This window comes from Aquarana catesbeiana, linkage group LG11 (genome assembly GCF_042186555.1).
Source record: "Aquarana catesbeiana isolate 2022-GZ linkage group LG11, ASM4218655v1, whole genome shotgun sequence".
NCBI classification, from domain to species: Eukaryota; Metazoa; Chordata; class Amphibia; order Anura; family Ranidae; genus Aquarana; species Aquarana catesbeiana.
Window position 1 is genome coordinate 50,053,540 of NC_133334.1, and position 22,126 is coordinate 50,075,665.

The 22,126-nt window shown below is 46.4% G+C and overlaps 2 protein-coding genes across 7 annotated transcripts in view; one reads left to right on the plus strand and one right to left on the minus strand.

Moving 5' to 3' along the window:
• Window positions 1-2,918: 2,918 nt before the first annotated feature.
• Window positions 2,919-9,293, minus strand: HARBI1 (harbinger transposase derived 1). The gene is made up of 3 exons (XM_073604304.1): window positions 9,143-9,293; window positions 6,157-6,902; window positions 2,919-3,601 (listed from the first exon to the last, which is right to left on the minus strand). The coding sequence occupies exons 2-3, from the start codon at window positions 6,824-6,826 to the stop codon at window positions 3,228-3,230; spliced, it is 1,044 nt and encodes a 347-aa protein (XP_073460405.1). The 5' UTR covers window positions 6,827-6,902; window positions 9,143-9,293; the 3' UTR covers window positions 2,919-3,227.
• A 61-nt stretch (window positions 9,294-9,354) lies between these two features.
• Window positions 9,355-22,126, plus strand: part of ATG13 (autophagy related 13) — a 65,604-nt gene continuing 52,832 nt past the window's right edge. For 3 of the 6 annotated variants that reach the window (XM_073604299.1, XM_073604300.1, XM_073604301.1), the window contains exon 1: window positions 9,356-9,612. The gene's annotated coding sequence lies outside the window, so the exon portion shown is untranslated. Of the gene's footprint in view, window positions 9,613-22,126 lie in introns of all 6 variants that reach the window. The other 3 variants (XM_073604298.1, XM_073604302.1, XM_073604303.1) reach the window with 3 other exon arrangements.

The following is a 22,126-nucleotide window of genomic DNA, read 5'->3' on the forward strand; positions in this document are numbered from 1 at the left end:
AGTTTCTGCCATATTAAAGTCTTTGATTTTTGCTGATCTGCATTTGACGTGCAGAAGAACAACACCTACCAATGTATCATACCATGCTGGTATGAAGTACACCGTGCACCCCACTACAATGCAGTCGTGTGAACTGCCCTCACAGGGAACAAATTTTTTCAGTCCCAATGTACCTGGTGTGAGCAATTCCTTAGCTTCATATTGAAAATACTTCACTCCTGAACCACATTCACACCCTTTATATATTTAAAGCTGAAATTGAGTATAAAAATAATGTTTTACAGCATACAGCTCCTGTCTAATAATGTACTTGTCATGAAGCGTATCCCAGATCCTGCTGGTTAGTGTAATAATCCTCCTGTAAGTGATGCTGGACACTCCCCACAGCTGCGATCTTCCTGGGTCTGCAAAGAATTGTGCCACCCGCCCTTCCCTTTCTGTCTCCTTGGCCATTCATAAACGCGTAGTATGTTTTTTCCAGAGTGCGAGGCATTCTGTGAATGGAGGAAAGCTGTCCTGTCATTCATCCACCCCTTCTCCATTCACAGAACACCTCCTATTGTGGAAAAATAATAATAGGAGATTCATGAACTGATAAAAGGACAGAAAGGGAAGGACAAATGTCTCAATCTTCTCAGAAACAGAAGATCACCACTGTGGGGAGTATTCGGTAGGGTTGCCCCGATACTAGTATTGGTATCGTTACAGAGCATTTGCGCAAGTACTTGTACTCGCACAAATGCTCTGATGCTTGATCCGATACTTGGGCAGTCAGGGGTCATTGGTGCGGCGCTAGGGGGGAGTTACAAGCACCGATCTCCCTGTATAGATTTCAATATAGCAGCTAACAGCCGCTTCTTCTCCTCTCCCTTCCCCCGCAGCTTTCAGTTGCTTTATTGAAATCTATACAGGGGAATCAGTGCTTGTAACTCCCCCCATCACTGCACTGATCATCCCTGACTGCCCCTGTATCCTTCTCCAGGCCCCCACTGTGTCCTTCTCCGGTCCCCCCCTGTGCTCCACCCCCCCTCCATGGTACTTCCCCTCTTCCATGCTATTGTCCCCCTCCGTGCTCCTGCCCCCCCCCCCCCCATGCTCCTGTCCCCCTCCGTGCTCTTCCGCCCCATTTGTCCTGGATCTGTCAGGATAGAGAGCAGAGGAAGGAGCCGGTAAATCTGTATGGTCAGTGACTCTGTCCATTCATAACTGAGCATCATAAACTGTTCTTCAGTTTAGGAATGGAGAGGAGCCTCTGCCTCCTGTCCATTCATCTTTAGTGCAGCTGAGGCTGCAGAGAAAGGAACTGGGGAATCTCTATCCTCAGTCCCTTTCCCTGTTTCAAAGGGGAGATGTCAGGGATCTGTTAATACCGACCCTTGATATCTCACCAAAGCCCCCCAACAGGGCTGATAAAAAAAAAAGAACTGTAATAAATATTTGAAAGGTTAAATTGTAAAAATAATAAAAAATAAAATAAAAACACACTTACACCGACCACTCCCCCCCCTCCCCCAAAAAAATAAATAAAAAGAAAGCATTGTTAAAAAATACAAAAAAATAAAAATAAAAAAATTGTAAAAAATAATTTAAAAAAATAAATCATAAAAAAGAAATTAGTAAAAAAATAAAATAAAAAACTACTGACACAGTCCATGCGTCATCAGTGCTGCATAACAGTGCCACTGTCACATGACATTAAAAATAGTATCGGTAATCGGTGAGTACTTGAAAAAAGTATCAGTACTTGTACTCGGTCTTAAAGTGGTATCGGTGCAACCCTAGTGCCAATTATGGCCGACAATAAATTAATAAAGTATCGGTACTTTTACTTGGTCTTAAAAAAGTGGTATCGGGACAACCCTAGTATTTGGCATTACAGAGAAAAGGATTGTTACACTAATTATCAGCCAGCAGGACCTTCGGTTATCCTTCATTACAGGTACATTATCAGGGAGATTATTCAAAAATTGGACAATAAGACTGGAACACGTTTGACAAGCTTCCAGCAATGCTTCCACTATACCCAAATGTAACCTGTCAAATGCAAAGAAAATCCCCCAATGATTGTGCCTAAGGGCTGATCAATGCACTTCAACAGACATGGTGAGAATGAAGTGAACCCCATTTTGGAATCCCCTTTGTGTTTTGATCACCAGGACAAATAGAGGGGTGAATCTCCCCAGTGGGGAAATACACAGCTATAAAAAAAAAAAAAGAAATTGGCAGAGTCTAACTTTGTCACTGTATCCAAAACTCAAAACAAGGTTTTGTCTGGATATACACTTTAGGCCACTTTCACACGGTCGCCTCCGTCTAATGGAATCCGCTTGCTCAGCGAGGGGATCACTCCGCTGATCCCCACTGAGCAGGAGGATTACAGGTCCATGTCCGTGTCCGCTGGGCATAGCAGACAGTCCACTTTCCTCTATAGGGGGGATCGAATGGAAACGGACCATCTGTCTGTTTCCATCTGATCCAATCCGTTCAGATCAGTTTCTCATCAGGTTCTTATTAGTTTTACATCAGCTTTTTTACATCCACTACCAATGGAAAAACAGGTGCAAAACAGGCCGTTTGTCCGTTTACACCTGTTTTTCTTCCATTCTGTTTTTTAAACTGAAGAAAAATAGGGCTTTGATCTGTTCCAAAAAAAACGGATGTTGATGGAAGCGGATGTAAATGGATAATCATCTGTTTTTTCCATAGAGATGCACTAATGTCTGTTTTTCATCAGTCAACGGATGGATGAAAAAGAGACGAATGGAACTCTTGTGTGAAAGAAGCCTTAGGGTGCCGTTCCAGTGCACTTGCTGAAAGCAAATTTCTGAGTGGCAGGGCCTGCCTACTACAATCACCTGATCAGTTCCAGTATAATAGTATGATAGGAAAACTTTCCCAACTCTGCTTCCCTTTGAGTGTGCAGGATGTCTGCATGTATCAAACTGATGAAATTGATTTAGTGCAGGAGATTGCTGGTGATGCCTGGAATTTGACCTCAGACTCTGAACTTACTTCTGGGAAAATCAGTATGCCAGGTATAGTTTGATGAAGTATTGCAAACAGTGTACTGTTGCCATAATTGAAAAAAATCAAAATTCAAATATTTTGGCTTTTTTTTTTTTTTTTTTTAATTCCAAGCTGGCCACAGACTGAAAGTTGTATTTTAACAGCACTTAAATGGTAATTTATTACAAAACGTCATTTATATATGTGATTCGAGATTGGAGTTAGCTGAAATGTGTGAGGACAAGTTCCTGCCTCATGCGATAAGCTTCAGTCTCCACCGTTTCCATAATGTTACAGTCCTCTTCGGCCTCCAGAGCAGTACATCCGGCCTCACACCAGATGTCCAGGCCATGCTGTAGTGCAATGTTGTGTAATATGCAACAGGCCAAAACAATCTGAGATGATTTTTCAGAAGAATATTGTAGTGTAGCCCGAGAGCCATCCAGACAACGAAAGCGGTGCCGCAGAGCTCGCTGGGTGCGCTCCATGACACTGTGAGTAGCCGTATGGGCCATATTGTAACGGTATTCTTGGGGACTCTCAGGAATCTGCACTGGGGTCATCAGCCAGGGCCGCAGAAGAAAAGCGCTATCCGCTGTTAAAAAAAAGATAAAGAACATAACGGTGAACAAGTATATAAAAAAAACTTTTATTAGTGGAGTATTTAAATTGTAAACATTGTTTACCTGCATAGATTGGGATAGGATTAGACCCTTGTATCCTTGACACTGCTCTGGATGCATGCAGACTGCAATAATAAAAACTTGGCACAGGTTCTGTCCTTTTCCCACTCTACTAAAACTGTTTCAAGACTATGGGGTTGATTTACTAAAAGCAAATTGACTGTGCACTTTACAAAGTGCAGTTACACTCTGCAAGAGTGTAAGAGTTGCTCCAGAGCTTAGTAAATGAGGTAAGGCTTCACTTTGCAAAGAACACCCAATCACATGCAAGGAAAATTAAAAAAAAAAAAAAACAGCATTTTTGCTTGCACATGATTGGATGATGAATGTCAGAAGAGCTTCTGCTCATTTACTAAGCTCTGGAGCAACTGCACTTTGCACAGTGCACATTTTCTTTAACCTTAGTAAATCAACCCTTATCTGTGTTCCTTTTGGATAGTTCCCCCCTTGCTTTCTGTTTCTGTGACCATCATCACTGGCACAGCAAATCATCCACAAGGGGGAAAAGGGATAGAAATAAAAAGCCCTTTTAGCTTTATGCAAAACAAAAAGTTTTGATTTAAGTTCCATTTTAAACTCCAACTTAATTTTAAAATAAAAAATAGTTAACCCGGCAAAAAAATCAGCAATACTCACCTCCTTTTCAAAGCAGTCCCCAAAGACTTACCGCTCCCTCCTCCTGCTGCTGCTGGTTATCCAGGTCGGGGGGTGAACCTTCTGCTCAACCTGGAGTTAGCCATTTGTCTCACCATCCAATCACAGTGACTGTTTGCACAATTATATCATCTTAAAGTGATTGTAAACTTTTTTTTTTTAATAATAAACATGTCATACTTACCTGCTTTGGACAATGGTTTTGTACGGAGCAGCCTCAATCCTCTGGGGTCCCCCCGCCAGCGCTCCTAGCTCCTCCTCTTTGGCTTTGATTCCGAGCAGCACTGACTGCGTCTATAGACGCAGACATAGAATTTGATTGACAGCAGCAGGAGCCAATGGCTCCCGCTGCTATAAGTCTGCCCTGTAAAAAGGAACTTCACCCACCCCCCTTTTATATATTTTTTTTAATTCCTTCTTAGCTAATGCTGGATTGTCCTCAATTCACATACTCACCCACCCAGCAAACAGAGCCATGTACCCATTTCCCTAGCGGCTATCTTATTCCCTGATGTCTTTTTAAGCTGGCTGTCTCTTCTGGGTTCAAGCAGCCAGCCTCAGATGATGCACATATTTTAGGAGACAGAAAAAGCAGAGCACAGCATTCTCACCTAGGTGATGGAGGGGTGGGTCAGAATATGGATAATTAAAAAGTGACTGCCCCCCCCCCCCTCCCCCCCAAAAAAAGACATGAATTTCATGTTGACAGGGTAGGGGGGGTGGGAGATTTCAGAGGAGCAAAGTTAAATTTTATGCCGCGTACACACGAGCGGACTTTACGGCAGACTTTGTCCGGCGTACTTTTCGACGGACTTTCCAAATGAACGGACTTGCCTACACACAATCAACCAAAGTCTGACGGATTCGTACGTGATGACGTACGACCGGACTACAACAAGGAAGTTCATAGCCAGTAGCTGCCCTAGCGTTGGTTTTTGTCCGTCGGACTAGCATACAGACGAGCGGACTTTTCGACCGGACTCGAGTCCGTCGGACAGATTTGAAACGTTTCAAATCTAAGTCCGTCAAACTTTTGAGAAAAAAAAAAGTCCGCTGGAGCCCACACACGATCGAATTGTCCGACGCAATCCAGTACACCGGACCAAGTATGCCGTAAAGTCCGATCGTGTGTACGCGGCATTAGTATGAAGGTCTGATTAAAACTCATCATAGCAAAGTTCATGGGCCATATACAGCCTGGGCACAGAAGGGCATAACTGGGACACAGAGACTGTTTTCAAGACTAAAACCAGTATCTATAGTTATGCAAGGAAGAGTAAAGCTGGCTATACATGGATTGAAATTTGGACTATTCAGCAGGGACCAGCCAAATTTTGATCCATGTATGGGCAGGGTGGTTTTACAGAAGGCGATTGGTTGTACCAAGCCTATTGGATTTTCCCTGCTCGATCAGCACCACCAGCTATAGCCGGCAGTGCTGATCAATGTAGTCTGACGGCGGGTAAGTCTCCCCACTGTCAGAATACAATACCTCAGCAGGGAGGATTAACCATTCGCAACAAGTGTGTGGATAGAGGAATCAAGTGTTTTGTTTTTTTTTTGTCTGACCCGAAAAAGAAAAAAATTCATGTATGGTCTGCATAACAGTGCTGATTCTAAAACCAACAATGAATAATCCCTCAACAGAGCAGCATTGGACAGAAACACATATGTAAGAAACATCTACTTCTTGGCGTATACAGGTAACAACTATTGAATTTTCAAGGCACGCAGGTATGTAACATTCCCTTTTTGGAATCTCACCCATATAACAAAATATTAGGTTCTCCTAGATCTTCTGAATTTGACTTACCCAGCATCCAGCCCTCCTTGTGCATTTTTGTCTCAAATAAACAGGAGAGCTCAGATTGATGAAGGACAACATTGTCCTGTGTGCTGCCTGGCCGTTGGGTATCAGCCCACAGTAGAACCCCTTGAGCATCACAGACTAGAAGACAGTTCAAAGAATGCAAACCCCTCCTGTTTACATATGACAGGTCCTCTGCATTAGGGGCTTTGATTGTTACATGCATACAATCTACAACTCCCAGAACCCCAGGAACCCCAGCCAAATTATAGAAGTCATCCTTTAGCTTCTGCACTGAAGCCTCCTCATGAGGGAAACTTATAAACTGCGAGGCTCTTTCCACCAGTGCTTCAGTTACGTTGGTGACGCAGCGACTCATAGAAGCTTGGCTGATCCCTATAGTGTCTCCCATGCGTGTCTGAAATGATCCTGAGGTGTAAAACCCAAGAGCGGCCATAATCTGGGTCTCTGGGCTGATCGCTCTGGAGCGTTGTGTTGGTCTGGACAGGCTTCCACCCAAAAGCTCAACCAGGTAGTCGATAAAAGGACGCGGGAAACCATAAGTAGAAAGCAAGTATTCATCCGTGACATCATCCAGCCGAAATCGGTCAAGTGTGCGGTGTCCTCGACCATATAGCAGCAGGTCACAGTCCAGGATAGTAATGGCAATGGCCATGTTTAAAACTACAAATGGACCATCAACGCTAAAACCAATTTTCTCAAAGTAGTCTGACACATCGCATCAGGAATTGCTGGAAAAAAAAAGAACAAAAGCAGACTGAAGATTCTGAGTGTACTGTATTTATTTTTAATAAATCCATATCCAAGAAAAAAGCATCATATATGTAAGGGCAGCTTTGTTAGGAAAACAATACTGTCTAGGCAAACTACATAAATTGTAAAATAGGGAAGGGGGAGAGGAAAGGGGAGAGAGGAGAGGGAAAGGGAAAGAGGAGAGGGAAAGGGAAAGGGAGAGAGGAGAGGGAAAGGGAAAGGGAGAGAGGAGAGGGAAAGGGAAAGGGAGAGAGGAGAGGGAAAGGGAGAGAGGAGAGGGAAAGGGAGAGAGGAGAGGGAAAGGGAAAGGGAGAGAGGAGAGGGAAAGGGAGAGAGGAGAGGGAAAGGGAAAGGGAAAGGGAGAGAGGAGAGGGAAAGGGAGAGAGGAGAGGGAAAGGGAGAGAGGAGAGGGAAAGGGAGAGAGGAGAGGGAAAGGGAGAGAGGAGAGGGAAAGGGAGTGAGGAGAGGGGTAAGGAGAGGGAAAGGGAGTGAGGAGAGGGAAAGGGAGTGAGGAGAGGGAAGGGGGGAGAGGAGAGTGGGATACAGATATATAGGGGGAGGAGAGAGAGAGGGGAGAGAAGAGAGGGAAGGGGAGGAAAGAGAGAAAGGAGTAGAGGGGAGAGAAAGAGGGATAGGAGAAGATAGGAGATGAGGAGGAGAGGGCAGACAAAGAGGGAGAGGGGAGAGAGAGGGGAGAGAGAGGGAAAGGGGGAGAGAGAGAAAAGAAGAGAGGGGGAGAGAAAGGAGAGAGAGAGAAAGGGGGGGAGAAGGAGAGGGGGGAGAGAGAGAGAAAGAGGAGGAGAGAGGGGAGAGAGAGAGAAAGAGGAGGAGAGGGGGGAGAGAGAGAGAGAAAGAGGAGAGGGGGGAGAGAGAGAGAAAGAGGAGGAGAGGGGGGAGAGAGAGAGAGAAAGAGGAGGAGAGGGGGGAGAGAGAGAGAAAGAGGAGGAGAGGGGGGAGAGAGAGAGAGAAAGAGGAGGAGAGGGGGGAGAGAGAGAAAGAGGAGGAGAGGGGGGAGAGAGAGAAAGAGGAGGAGAGGGGGGAGAGAGAGAGGGAGGGAAAGTAACAGAGGGGAGAGAGGGGGAGAGAAGGGGAGAGAAAGGGGGAGAGAGAGAGGGAGGGCAGAGAGAGAGGGAGGGAGGGAAAGGAGGAGAGAGATATTGATGGGGGGGGGGGGGGGGGGGCGGCGGGCGGAGGAGACAGGACTGCTTTTTGAAATCATGGGGCCCTATACAGCCTACCTCCGTGGTTCTCAACCCTGTCCCCTCAAGTACCCCCAACAGGCCATGTTTTGGGAATTTCTCTAAGACCCCTTTCACACTGGGGCACTTTACAGGCAATAGCGCCTGTAAAGAGCCGCTCCTGTCTCTCCAGTGTGAAAGCCGGATGGCAGGACGGTAGAAAAACACCTGCAAGCAGCATCTGAAACCGCTCCTGCCCATTAATCTGAATGGGCACCGCTGCGCTTTCATGGTCGTTTTAACCCTTTTTCGGCTGCTACCTGTGGTTAAAACCACCCGCTAGCGGCCGAATAGCGCTGTTAAAACAACAGTAAAGTGGCGCTGTTTTACCGCCGGCACCGCCCCAGTGTGAAAGGCTCTTAGATAAAATAGCTGTCCAAAATTCCAAGCCATTGACTTTAACCACTTCCGGACCGCCGCACGCCGATATACATCCTAAGTTTGAAGAAGGATATCTTTGTGATGGCAGCAGCTAGCTGCCAAAACCCCGGTATCCTCTTCTTCGGCCGGCGGTCCGGTTTCCAATAATAGTGGTCTCTTTGGCGAAGATCACTTATCGGTGGCGGGAGAGGGGGGGGGTCAGTATACTCACACTGTTCCTCTATATAGAAATGATATGGGGGGTCAGTATACTCACACTGTTCCTATATAGATGATATGGGGGTCAGTATACTCACATTGTTCCTATATATATAGATGATATGGGGGTCAGTATACTCACACTGTTCCTATATATATAGATGATATTGTGGTCAGTATACTCACACTGTTCCTATATAGATGATATGGGGGGTCAGTATACTCACATTGTTCCTATATATATAGATGATATTGGGGTCAGTATACTCACACTGTTCCTATATAGATGATATGGGGGGTCAGTATACTCACATTGTTCCTATATATATAGATGATATGGGGGGTCAGTATACTCACACTGTTCCTATATATATAGATGATATTGTGGTCAGTATACTCACATTGTTTCTCACACATCTCCTATACAGACAGCCCGGGGAGGAGGGATCTGTGATCTCTCTCTATCTGACCATTCACACCAGCAGATTCGGCTTCCCTCGGACTAAACGACAGACGGAATTAATCTCCCCTCTCCCTATCTATGGACACAGGGTGAGATTGTATGTGTATTTATGACTTAGAGCCCGTTGGAATGATGTTTGATTTTTTTCCTGTGTGGAATGTGCGGTCGGGAAGCGGCAGCCGGCTTTACCTTCCATCAGCCAGCAAAACACAAACAATAATGGCGACCTCGAGGTGTGTTGGGGGGACGTGATCCTGGGGAGCCGAGCAGTGCCGGGCCTGAAGGGGACATTCGCTGAGGGACAGCTGGGTACAGAGCAGTGGAGTAGCCGAGGCTGTGCGGGTGAGCTGGGCCCAGGCCGGGCCTCCATTACCATAGAGAGGAGAAGGAGGAGTGGAATGAGAAGAGGTGAGGTGATCGCTCATACAGGCCTCACATACACTGACAGACCTGTGTGTATTCATAGGACCTGGACAGCTACTGATATCCTTCACACCATCAGGGGACTTCAATAAACCATTCTGGGGGTTTGGACCATTTAAAATGGACAGACTCTAATTCCAGAAAAGCATGCAGCAGGTTAATTCTGTGTTTAATACGGAAAGAAATGCAAAAAGTTAAAGATTGTGAACAGGCGGGCTTTTTATTGCTGAGGGGGACATGCAGTGCTGCTTCTGCAATAAAATACACTTACCTGCATGTTTGCAATCCCCTATGTGCATGCGCGGCTCAGTTTTCAAGACGGCAGAAGACCGGCATCTGAAAGAAGCTGGGGAGAGAACCACCCAGGGGAGAGGACCCCCGAGGGGAAAGGACCACCGAGGGGAGAGGGACCCCGGGGAGAGGACCACCGAGGGGAAAGGACCACCGAGGGGAGAGGGACCCCGGGGAGAGGACCACCGAGGGCAGGGACCCCGGGGAGAGGACCCCCGAGGGGAGAGGACCCCCGAGGGGAGAGGACCCCCGAGGGCAGGGACCCCGGGGAGAGGACCCCCGAGGGGAGAGGACCCCGGGGAGAGGACCCCCGAGGGCAGGGACCCCGGGGAGAGGACCCCCGAGGGCAGGGACCCCGGGGAGAGGACCCCCGAGGGCAGGGACCCCGGGGAGAGGACCCCCGAGGGCAGGGACCCCGGAGGGGAGAGGACCCCGGGGAGAGGACCACCGAGGGGAGAGGACCCCGGGGAAAGGACCACCGAGGGGAGAGGACCCCGGGGAAAGGACCACCGAGGGGAGAGGGACCCCGGGGAGAGGACCACCGAGGGGAGAGGACCCCGGGGAAAGGACCACCGAGGGGAGAGGGACCCCGGGGAGAGGACCACCGAGGGGAGAGGACCCCGGGGAGAGGACCACCGAGGGGAGAGGACCCCCGGGGAGGACCACCGAGGGCAGGGACCCCGGGGAGAGGACCCCCGAGGGGAGAGGACCCCGGGGAGAGGACCCCCGAGGGGAGAGGACCACCGAGGGGAGAGGACCCCCGGGGAGGACCACCGAGGGCAGGGACCCCGGGGAGAGGACCCCCGAGGGGAGAGGACCCCGGGGAGAGGACCCCCGAGGGCAGGGACCCCGGGGAGAGGACCCCCGAGGGCAGGGACCCCCGAGGGCAGGGACCCCGGAGGGGAGAGGACCCCGGGGAGAGGACCACCGAGGGGAGAGGGCCACCGAGGGGAGAGGACCACCGAGGGCAGGGACCCCGGAGGGGAGAGGACCACCGAGGGCAGGGACCCCGGAGGGGAGAGGACCACCGAGGGCAGGGACCCCGGAGGGGAGAGGACCACCGAGGGCAGGGACCCCGGAGGGGAGAGGACCACCGAGGGCAGGGACCCCGGAGGGGAGAGGACCACCGAGGGCAGGGACCCCGGAGGGGAGAGGACCACCGAGGGCAGGGACCCCGGAGGGGAGAGGACCACCGAGGGCAGGGACCCCGAAGGGGAGAGGACCCCGGGGAGAGGACCCCCGGGGAGGACCACTGAGGGGAGGGACCCCGGAGGGGAGAGGACCCCGGGGAGAGGACCCCCAGGGAGGGACCTTGCAGGCATTAGACTGCTGGAGCAGAAGTATTTGTGCTTTTTAGTACCACTCTAAAGCATAATTCCACCCAAAAATGGAACTTCTGCTTATCCCGGTCTGCGGCTGCACAGATCGGGAAATGTCTCACATATTTTATTTATTTTTTTTATTATTATATTTTCAGCCTGGGTTCACACTATTGCGATGCGGGAACCAGCGTGATCCCCCGATCAGATCGCAGTGTGAATTGTGAATTTGGACAGGAATTGGATTGCTTGGGTGTGAACACCCATGCGATCTGATTCCAGTGCGGGGTAAAATAAAAAGCTTAATGCAGCATTTTCGTGCAAAGGTCTGGTCTCTCCTCTAGCTTTTGAAGTGACTGTGGAAGGAGAAACAGCAGACCCATAAGCTCTTGTCACTCTGCTCTCTCTTTCTATCAGCATGCTCATTATTAACACATGAGCACTACAGTGTAACTGATTGGCTCCTTGTGTTTCTCCCTCTCCCAGTCTGCAAGTCTATAAGGCAATATAAAATACCGATACCAGTTCAAATTCAGGTACTTGCATAGAAAAAATACATTTAACGATGTATTGCTTAATACAGAGCTTCAATATATTGTGTCTTCTATATCTGCCTGGAATTCAGCATAAAGTGGTTCTAAAAGCTGAAGGTTTTTTTACTTTCATGCATTCTAGGCATGAAGGTAAGAAACCTTCAGTGTGCAGCTCCCTCTTAATACTTACCTAAGCCAATCTTGATCCAGTGATGTGCACAAAAGCAGCTGCTCTCCCGGGTCTCTCCCTCTTCATTGGCTGAGATACAGCAGCCATTGGCTCCTGCTGTTCTCAATCAGAGCCAGTGAGAAAAGAGCAAAGATTGTGGCTGAGCTACGCTCTTTGTGTTATGGACACAGAGAGCTGGCTCAGAAGTAGGCATGCATGAGTGCCTCCATAGCAAGCAGCTTACTTTAGGGGCATTCAGCAAAGGGATGGCACCCAGAGCGACGGCCAAGGACCTGAGAAGAGGAGGATCAAGGCTGCTCTGTGCAAAACTGTGCCGGACACAGGAACAAGCTATTAGACTGGGAATTGCACCCAGGAACTAGACGACACTAGCTTAGGTGCAAACGGGAACCACTCTATTGAACAGAAATGCAGGTTTTTATACACTTCAAAAAAGGGGGCAGTCAACACATGAACAATGCAAACTTCAAACAGCAATCTAATGAACAGCTAACTAACTGACCAGTAAGTAAATTAACAACTAGGCACCTAGACACGCCTTGATTAATCGGGGAGTACCAACCACAGACTGTCCGGCAACGGTTCTCCAGCATTTAAGAAGACCCAGATGTGTCCAAATCTCATTACCAAGCTTTCTTTTCACATCCATCTTCTCACCGAGTTTCAAGTTGGCAGAGACCATCATGGCTTCCTTGGCTGTTAAAGGGGTTGTAAAGGCAGAAGGTTTTTTTTTTTTTTCTCTTAATGCATTCTTTTCATTAAGATAAAAAACCTTCTGTGTGCAGCAGCCCCCCTAATACTTAAATGAGCCCACTTTCTATCCAGCGATGTGCACGAGTACTGTGGCGGTCCGCCAATCAGGAGAGGGGGGGGGGGGGGGGGGGGCGAGGCTGAACCACAGCTCCGTGTCTGAATGGACACAAGGAGCTGTGGCTCGGCTCGGGTGCCCCCATAGCAAGCTGCTTGCTGTGGGGGCACTCAACAGGAGGGAGGGGCCAGGAGCAAAGAAAAGGGACCTGAGAAGACAATCTGGGCTGCTCTGTGCAAAACAACTACACAGAGCAGGTAAGTATAACATGTTTGTTGTTTTTAAAGCCGAAAAAAGGAGACTTTAGTACCACTTTAAATGTGGTAGTAACATGTCATCTTGCATTGTATAACAGGACATCTTCCTGAATGCCTGTAGCATCCTCAAAAGCCAGGGCCCATAGTCATTAGGCAAGAGACTACCCTGCAGGTAGGGTAAATTCCCCTCCCCCCCCCCCCCCCCAGAAGCCCCTGTCCCATTTGGGTCTGTCGCAAAAGACATTGCACCAAGCAGGTAATTATATCACATATTTTTTCTATTCCTTTAAAAACACAAAGTTTCTTTAGATGGTTGAAGGAAAACGCATTGTTTGAGTTGTGTTTTTGGAAAGGACGTTGTTTGAGTTATTAATGCACTGCTTATTTCACAGTTCTTTCTGCTATGACTTCTCTTTTTGTATTGTTCTTCAAATATTTTTGTTAATGCAGCAAATTGACATATCTGTAGAATAGATTAACCACCAGAGGGAATTGTGTATTTCATGGCGTTTGCTCACTCTCTCTTCTTAAAACCGGTTAACTGAGGAGACATCAGCCATTCAGGGAGTGCATTGTTTTTAATACATCAGCAGAATCGCCCACTTTCATTGTGACAGAGCAGTAAATTTAAACCACTGCACTGCAAAACAGGGAGGAGAGCCTGAATATGTAATCACTGAGCAATACAAGAAACCTGCACAGAGAACATATGCAGGGCGCCATTTCTGAAGTCTGCATTTCAAAAGGCTAGTTACTTGCCTGGTATGCGTCTTCAAAGGTTCCATGCAGATTAGGAGCTGTGACTCTACTCCCTGCTCATTCTCCCCTTGAGGTATAGTGTGCCTTTGGGGGAGTTGACTTTGTTTTGTTTTCTTCTAACCACTTGAGGACCGGCCTCGTTTCAGATTTTAGGTGTTTATATGTTTAAAACAGTTTTTTTTTGCTAGAAAATTACTTAGAACCCCCAAACATTATATATTGTTTTGTTTTTTTCTAACACCCTAGAGAATAAAATGGCGGTCATTGCAATACTTTTTTTTCACACCGTATTTGCGCAGCAGTCTTACAAGCGTGCTTTTTTTGAATAAAAAAATAAGACAGTAAAGTTAGCCCAATTTTTTTTTTTTTTTTTTACATTGTGAAAGATAATGTTACTCTGAGTAAATTGATACCCAACATGTCATGCTTCAAAATTGCGCCCGCTCGTGGAATGGCGCCAAACTTTTACCCTCAAAAATCTCCATAGGCGACGTTTAAAAAAAATTCTACAGGTTGCATGTTTTGCGTTACAGAGGAGGTCTAGGGCTAGAATTATTGCTCTCGCTCTAACGTGTGGTTTGACCACCGTTTTCATATGCGTACGCTACTCACGTATGCGTTCGCTTCTGCGCACGAGCTCGTCGGGACGGGGGGGTTTAAAAAAAAAAAAAAAAAAAAAAATTCTTATTATTTATTTTACATTTATTTTTACAGTGTTTTTTAAAAAAAAAAAAATTGTGTCACTTTTATTCCTATTACAAGGAATGTAAACATCCCTTGTAATAAAAAGAAGCATGACAGGACCTCTTAGATATGAGATCTGGAGTCAAAAAGACCTCACATCTCATATTTACACTAAAATGCAATAGAAAAAAAAAGTCATTTAAAAAAATGACATTGAAAAAAATGTGCCTTTTAAGACGTATGGGCGGAAGTGACGTTTTGACGTCGCTTCTGCCCTGCAGTGTCATGGAGACGAGTGGGCGCCATCTTAGCCTCCACTCCTCTCCAGGCACAGCAAGGAGACAGATGCGATCCCCTCCTCCACTACCGACGGCTCCGGTAAGCGACGGAGGGCACCGGATCGCGGCAGGAGGGGGGCCCCTCTCCCGCCACCGATAAAAGTGATCTCGCGGCAAATCCGCCACAGAGACCACGTTTATCTGAAAGCCGACCGTCGCACGAAAACGGGGATACCGGGGTTATGGCAGCTAGCTGCTACCATAACAGCGATATCCGCTGCCAAACTTTGGACGTACATCGGCAAGTGGTTAAATCACACTATTCCCCCAGCAGCGCTATTGTGTTCTGCAAGCAGGAGGTGGGGGTGCGGGGAGACTGCCAGGCCAGCAGAACACAATGATTACTGCTAGTGTCTGTAGCCACTGGCGGTTATTGAATGTACAAAATCTGACAGGCTGGTTGTACTCAAGTTGATCGAAGGGTCGACTTGAGTATCATCATACTGCCCATACATGGATCGAATTTCAGCTGATTTAGTAAGAATTTTGATCCATGTATGGCCTGCTTTAGGCTCCGTGCACACTATGATGTTGTGCATCGTGGGCATAATCGCCGTGATTCTGCCCGCGATACCGATTTGCCGCAAATCATGGGACACCCTTGCGATCCCTGTTATATTTAATGGCCTCAAATCGTGGTGCGATTTTGCTGTGATTGTCGCCCGACAAATCATTGTAAAGTCGCACAAACAGAATCGCGGAACGCCTGTCGCCTAAAAGAAGAAATAAACAATAGACGAGTTCCTAACTTTCTCCAAGGTAAAAAGAAACGGCTATAAATAGCTCTGTGCGGCTTTTATTCAAAGAGAATATGTAATTTACAGGTTTCTTGTAACTGATATTGGATATATGTTACACCAGGATAAGGTGACAGTAATAATTGTCTGAGTCTAATGAGATTTGAAAGTAAAGATGGTTACCTTTATTGTTGCTCTATCCCACCTCCCTGTTACACAATAACAAAGTAGTTTTTTTTTTTTTTTTTTTTTGTCCACCACTTCCTTATTCTTTGCCTAGGCATAAAAAAAAACATAGGACTTCCCCCACTGACTCCTGGGGTGGCCAAGTCACACATCCTAGGAGTCAGTGTTTCAGTGAGGGGGTGCATGTGCAGACATGCCATGAATCTCTGCTATGTATTGTGGACTTTGCCTTGTGGAATCCCCCTCAACACATAGCCCTTGATGTCTAAACCGCTGGCAACAAAAGTTAGTACACCCCCTAAATGAAAATGTCAAAATTGGGCCCAATTTTCCATTTTCCCTCCCCAGTGTCATGTGACTCGTTAGTGTTACAAGGTCTAAGGTGTGAATGGGGAGCAGGTGTGATCGTTCTCACTCTCTCATACTGATCACTGGAAGTTCAACATGGCACCTCATGGCAAAGAACTCTCTGAGGATCTGAAAAAAAGAATTGTTGCTCTACATAAAGCTGGCCTAGGCTATAAAAAGATTGCTTAGAGCCTGAAACTGAGCTGCAGCATGGTGGCCAAGATCATACAGAAGTTTAACCGGACAGGTTCCACTCAGAACAGGCCTCGCCATGGTTGACCAAAGAAGTTGAGTGCACGTACCCAGCGTCATATCCAGAGGTTGTCTTTGGGAAATAGATGTATGAGTGCTGCCAGCATCGCTGCAGAGGTTGAAGGGGTGGGGGGTCAGCCTGTCAGTGCTCAGACCATATGCCGCACACTGCATCAAACTGATCTGCATGACTGCCGTCCCAGAAGGAAGCCTCTTCTAAAGATAATGCACAAGAAAACTCGCAAACAGTTTGCTGAAGACAAGCAGACTAAAGACATGGATTACTGGAACCGTGTCCTGTGGTCTGATGAGAACAAGATAAACTTATTTGGTTCAGATGGTGTCAAGCAGCAACCAGGTGAGGAGTACAAAGACAATTGTGTCTTGCCTACAGTCAAGCATGGTGGTGGGAGTGCCATGGTCTGGGGATGCATGAGTGCTGCCGGGACTGAGGAGCTACAGTTCATTGAGGGAACCATGAATGCCAACATGTTACATGTACATGTAACATATCTGTATGGATGTCACACCACTTCCTCAAACTCAACTTGTCCAAAACCAAGCTTATAATATTTCCTCCCCCACGTGCCTCTTCCCCTGACTTTTCTCCCCACATGTCAGGGTGCTAGGTGTTATCCTGGACTCTGAACTCTCCTTTCGGCCCCACATCCAATCACTTTCCAAAGCTTGCCGCCTCAACCTCCGCAACATGTCTAAACTACGTCCCTTTAACCAATGAAACCACAAAGCTCCTGATTCACTCCCTGGTTATTTCTCACCTTGACTACTGCAACTCCCTCCTCATTGGCTTACCTTTAAATAGACTATCCCCCCTGCAGTCCATCATGAATGCTGCTGCCAGACTTATCCACCTTACAAACCGCTCAGCGTCTGCTATCCCTCTCTGTCAATCCCTCTGTTGGCTGCCACTCGCCCAACGAATTAAATTCAAAATACTAACAAGTTTCAAAGCCATCTACCACTCTGCCCCCAGCTACGTCACTAGCCTAGCCTCAAAATACCAACCTAATCGCCGTCTTCGTTCCTCCCAAGACCTCCTGCTCTCTAGCTCCCTCATCACCTCCTCCCATATCCGCCTCAAGGACTTCTCCCGAGCCTCGCCCATCCTCTGGAATTTCCTACCCCAATCTGTCAGACTGTCTCCAAATTTATCAACTTTTAGGCGATCCCTGAAAACTTTCCTCTTCAGAGAAGCCTATCCTGCCTCCATCTAACAACTGCACTATTTTCTCCATTAGCTACCCCCCCCACAGCTATTACCCTTTTGTATAACTTGACCCTCCCTCCCAGATGAGCAGGGCCCTCCGATCTCCGATTCCCCCCTGTATTGAATTGTAATTGTACTGTATGCCCTAATGTTGTAAATCGCTGCGTAAACTGTTGGCGCTATATAAATCCTGGATGATGATGATGATGATGATGATGATGTAATACTGAAGCAGAGCATGATCCCCTCCCTTCGGAGACTGGGCCGCAGGGCAGTATTCCAACATGAGAAGGACCCCAAACATACCTCTAAGATGACCACTGCCTTGCTAAAGAAGCTGAGGGTAAAGGTTATGGACTGGCCAAGCATGTCTCCAGACCTAAACCCTATTGAGCATCTGTGGGGCATCCTCAAATGGAAGGTGGAAGAGCACAAGGTCTCTAACATCCACCAGCTCTGTGATGTCATCATGGAGGAGTGGAAGAGGACTCCAGTGGCAACCTGTGAAGCTCTGGTGAACTCCATGCCCAAGAGGATTAAGGCAGTGCTGGAAAATGGTTGGCCCTCAAAATATTGGCACTTTGGGCCCAATTTGTACATTTTCACTTAGGGGTGTACTCACTTTTGTTGCCAGCGGTTTAGACATTAATGGCTGTGTGTTGAGTTATTTTGAGGGGACAGCAAATTTACACTGTTATACAAGCTGTACACTCACTACTTTACATTGTAGCAAAGTGTCATTTCTTCAGTGTTGTCACATGAAAAGATAGAATAAAATATTTACAAAAATGTGAGAGGTGTACTCACTTTTGTGAGATACTGTATACAGCCATACCCCACTTTTAAGTACACAATGGGGATTATTTACTAAAGCTAGAAAGTGCAAAATCAGGCTCACTTCTGCATAGAAACCAATGAGCTTTTAACCCCAGCTAGTCTTCCTAAGCTGCCTCTTCCTTTTCCACGGCTTGTCCTGCTCCTCGGTGAGTGGCCGCGTTGCCTTCTGGGAACTGTGTGTGTTCCCAGAAAACCACGGAGCCATTCACAGAGCGCCGCTCGCGCGTGCACACGCAGTAGGAAACTGGCAATGAAGCTGCAAGGCTCCACTGCCTGTTTCCCTTAGTTAGGATGGCGGTGCCGGGACCCGAGGGACGGGTCGGCCTCAGGCGGCCGACCGACATCGCGGGCACCCAGGACAGGTAAGTACTTATTTAAAGTCAGCAGCTACAGTGTTTGTAGCTGCTGACTTTTCAATTTTTTTTTTTAAGCTTTGGTAATAAAACCTGGAAGCTTATTGGTTTCTATGCAGTAGTGAGCCTGATTTTGCACTTTCTAGCTTTAGTAAATAATCCCCATTGTGTACTTAAAAGTGGGATATGCCTGTATACAGTATCTCACAAAAGTGAGTACACCCCTCACATTTTTGTAAATATTTTATTCTATCTTTTCATGTGACAACACTGAAGAAATTACACTTTTCTACAATGTAAAGTAGTGAGTGTACAGCTTGTATAATAGGGCGTACACACGGTCGGACTTTGTTCGGACATTCCGACAACAAAATCCTAGGATTTCTTCTGACGGATGTTGGCTCAAACTTGTCTTGCATACACACGGTCACACAAAGTTGTCGGAAAATCCGATCGCTCTAAACGCGGTGACGTAAAACATGTACGTCGGGACTATAAACGGGGCAGTGGCCAATAGCTTTCATCTCTTTATTTATTCTGAGCATGCGTGGCACTTTGTCCGTCGGATTTGTGTACACACGATCGGAATTTCCGACAACGGATTTTGTTGTCGGAAAATTTTATCTCCTGCTGTCCAACTTTGTGTGTCGGAAAATCCGATGGAAAATGTCTGATGGAGCCCACACACGGTCGGAATTTCCGACAACACGCTCCGATCAGACATTTTCCATCGGAAAATCCGACCGCGTGTACGGGGCATTACAGTGTAAATTTGTTGTCCCCTCAAAATAACTCAACACACAGCCATTAATGTCTAAACCGCTGGCAACAAAAGTGAGTACACCCCTAAGTGAAAATGTCCAAATTGGGCCTAAAGTACATTTTTCAGGTTTTATTGAACCAAGAGAAACAATAACAATCCGGTTTCAATACCAGGGTGGATTTGATTTAAGTCACTAGCAAAAAGGCTTGACCCACTGTTGACTCACTGACAGTCCCATTCGCTTTAATGGGATGGCTGGTGATGCGGCAGTGACACAACAAGGTGAGGGACGTGGCGGCAGCAGATGAGTGGATGCCCGCTAACAGCCGCTGCAATGATGGATCTGAAATGACAGGTGCTCTTTAAATGTAAGGACTTATTCTTCCTGGTAGTTAGAATCTTTAATATTTGCTAACAAAATGAAGGTTTCCTATTTAGAATAATAAGCTGTCAGGTTAGTAAAACAGCGATGTCAGAACCGATTCAATCATGCAGTTTGTATGGTACATAGATTTGCAAAACAATGGGATAAAGGAATATTCTTGAACTTTATTTTCTCTCAGGGTTACTGTGAAATTGTGTGAATGCATCAATGCAGTGCATGTTATCTCAGCTTGCAGAGCTTGGATTCATTAAATGAGTTTACCGAAAATGTAAATATTGCAGAATATACAACCTCATGCTGCATAACTAAGCTCAATTTCATGCTGAATAAACTAAATTATTCTATCTAAAGATGGTTTAATTTAAGATATGTTTTTACTCCCAAAAGCATTTTATTAAAAAAAATTGATAAAAATAAAAAAATCTGATCTAAATTTAAAAAAAATCATCCAAATTTTCTGATCTTGCCTGAAACTAGGCCACTACTGGAAAGAAGAACGAAGACTCGCTCAGTAATTCATAGACTTCCCGGTCCCTGATGATCCTGCCTTCTTCCTTCTCCCCTGCCCTCATATTCCCATCACTGACCGATAGGAAATCGGTCCTCCGTCACTTGATTAATGCTGCCAAAGCCTGTATTGCTCTGTTGGAGGATCCAACCCCCCCTTCCATCTCGTTGTGGCTTAACAAGGTTGAGGACATCAACTCGCTACAGGATTTGGTACTTGTCACCCAGAAAATGTAGGAGCAATATACAAAAATGTGGTCAGCTACACCAGATTTTGCGCTCTCCTTTATCTTTGACTTCACTTGTTGTCTACTTGCTCTGGCCATAGAAATCAAGGCAACTACTATTGTTAAAAGGAGCTCAGCAATGGGATTCTGTGAGCGCTGTTTTCCTTTTTAATTTTACTAATTATTGGCATCACTGGCACATTCTTCACTGCTGTGTACTTTTACCATTGGATGTGCTCAGTGAGGGAACACAGTGTTCCGTGTGACAGAGTATGCCAGGTCTCTGAGCCTTTCATGTTCCTTCATGTTGTCTCTGCATGTCTTTAATGTATCAGGAGGTAGAAGTGCAGAGAATTAATAAGGATTAATTACTCCGGAACCCTCGGGAGTCCTCTCAGAGCTTCTCTTCAAATATGTAAACGAATATTTAGATTCTGTGGTGCCCGGGGGGTATATTTTGCAAAACTGCTGAGCATGGCAAGGTTGGCTTCAAAAAGCTGAGCCTGGTATCAGTCGGCCCCATAGGAAAGCAGGCAGGACGTGCGTACGTAATCTGTTGTTGTCCCAGTGTGAGGTGTCCTAGTTAGCGCTTCTCTCTAAATATCACCTTCAGGCCATATGTAGTGTTAATTAGTGACCACCGAGCCTCTGTGTGGGTTTTGATTATTATAATATGCATGAATGTGCTGAGGTGGTCTAGAACAAGTTTCCTAAAATGAACTCGAAGAATCATGGCTTGCTGATTAACTACTTCAATACCAGGCACTTACACCCCCTTCCTGCCCGAGCCAATGTTTAGCTTTCAGCGCTGTCGCTGTTTAAATGACAATTGCGCGGTCATGCTACGCTGTACCCAAACAGAATTTTTATCATTTTGTTCCCACAAATAGAGCTTTCTTTTGGTGGTATTTGATCACCTCTGCGTTTTATTTTTTGCTAAGTGAATAAATAAAGACCTAAAAGTTTGAAAAACAAAAAGTTTTTCTTTTTGTTTCTGTTATTAAATTTTGTAAATAAGTAAGTTTTCTCCTTCACTGATAAGGTGGCACTGATAGGTGGCACTGATAGGCGGCACTGGCAGGCATTGGGGATGGGCACTGATTGGCATTTTGGGTGAAATGTGCAGCGCTTATGTGATCATATAAACCATAGCAAATAATATGAGTACAAAAAACGTGAATAATAAATGATGTGCTCAAAAATACTCCAAGCAGTCCTCTATTATGACATGTGATGTCTATAAACAGAGGAACTTGGACGTGTGATGTCCAAAAAAGAAAAAAGTCAGTGACAAGCTTCAATCATATTTGATGATAATCCTCAACCACATGTGGATATAATATAGTGACAGTCTTTAACTTCAAATATGTATGATGTAATAACAGTTAATAGTAGGTCCACCACCAAAGACACCAGAAGCTGCTTACCAGAGGGATTGAACTCAAATAGGTGTACATCTAGTGAGTCAATCAAGCTTTGTGGTATAATATACCAAGG

Bases quoted from the DNA above. Each gene is read 5' to 3' on its own strand.
- HARBI1 (XM_073604304.1), bottom strand. From the start codon at position 6,826: ATGGCCATTGCCATTACTATCCTGGACTGTGACCTGCTGCTATATGGT. The intron at 3,602-6,156 runs GTAAGTCAAATT...TTTTTTTAACAG, and splicing joins CAAGGAGGGCTGGATGCTGG to CGGATAGCGCTTTTCTTCTG.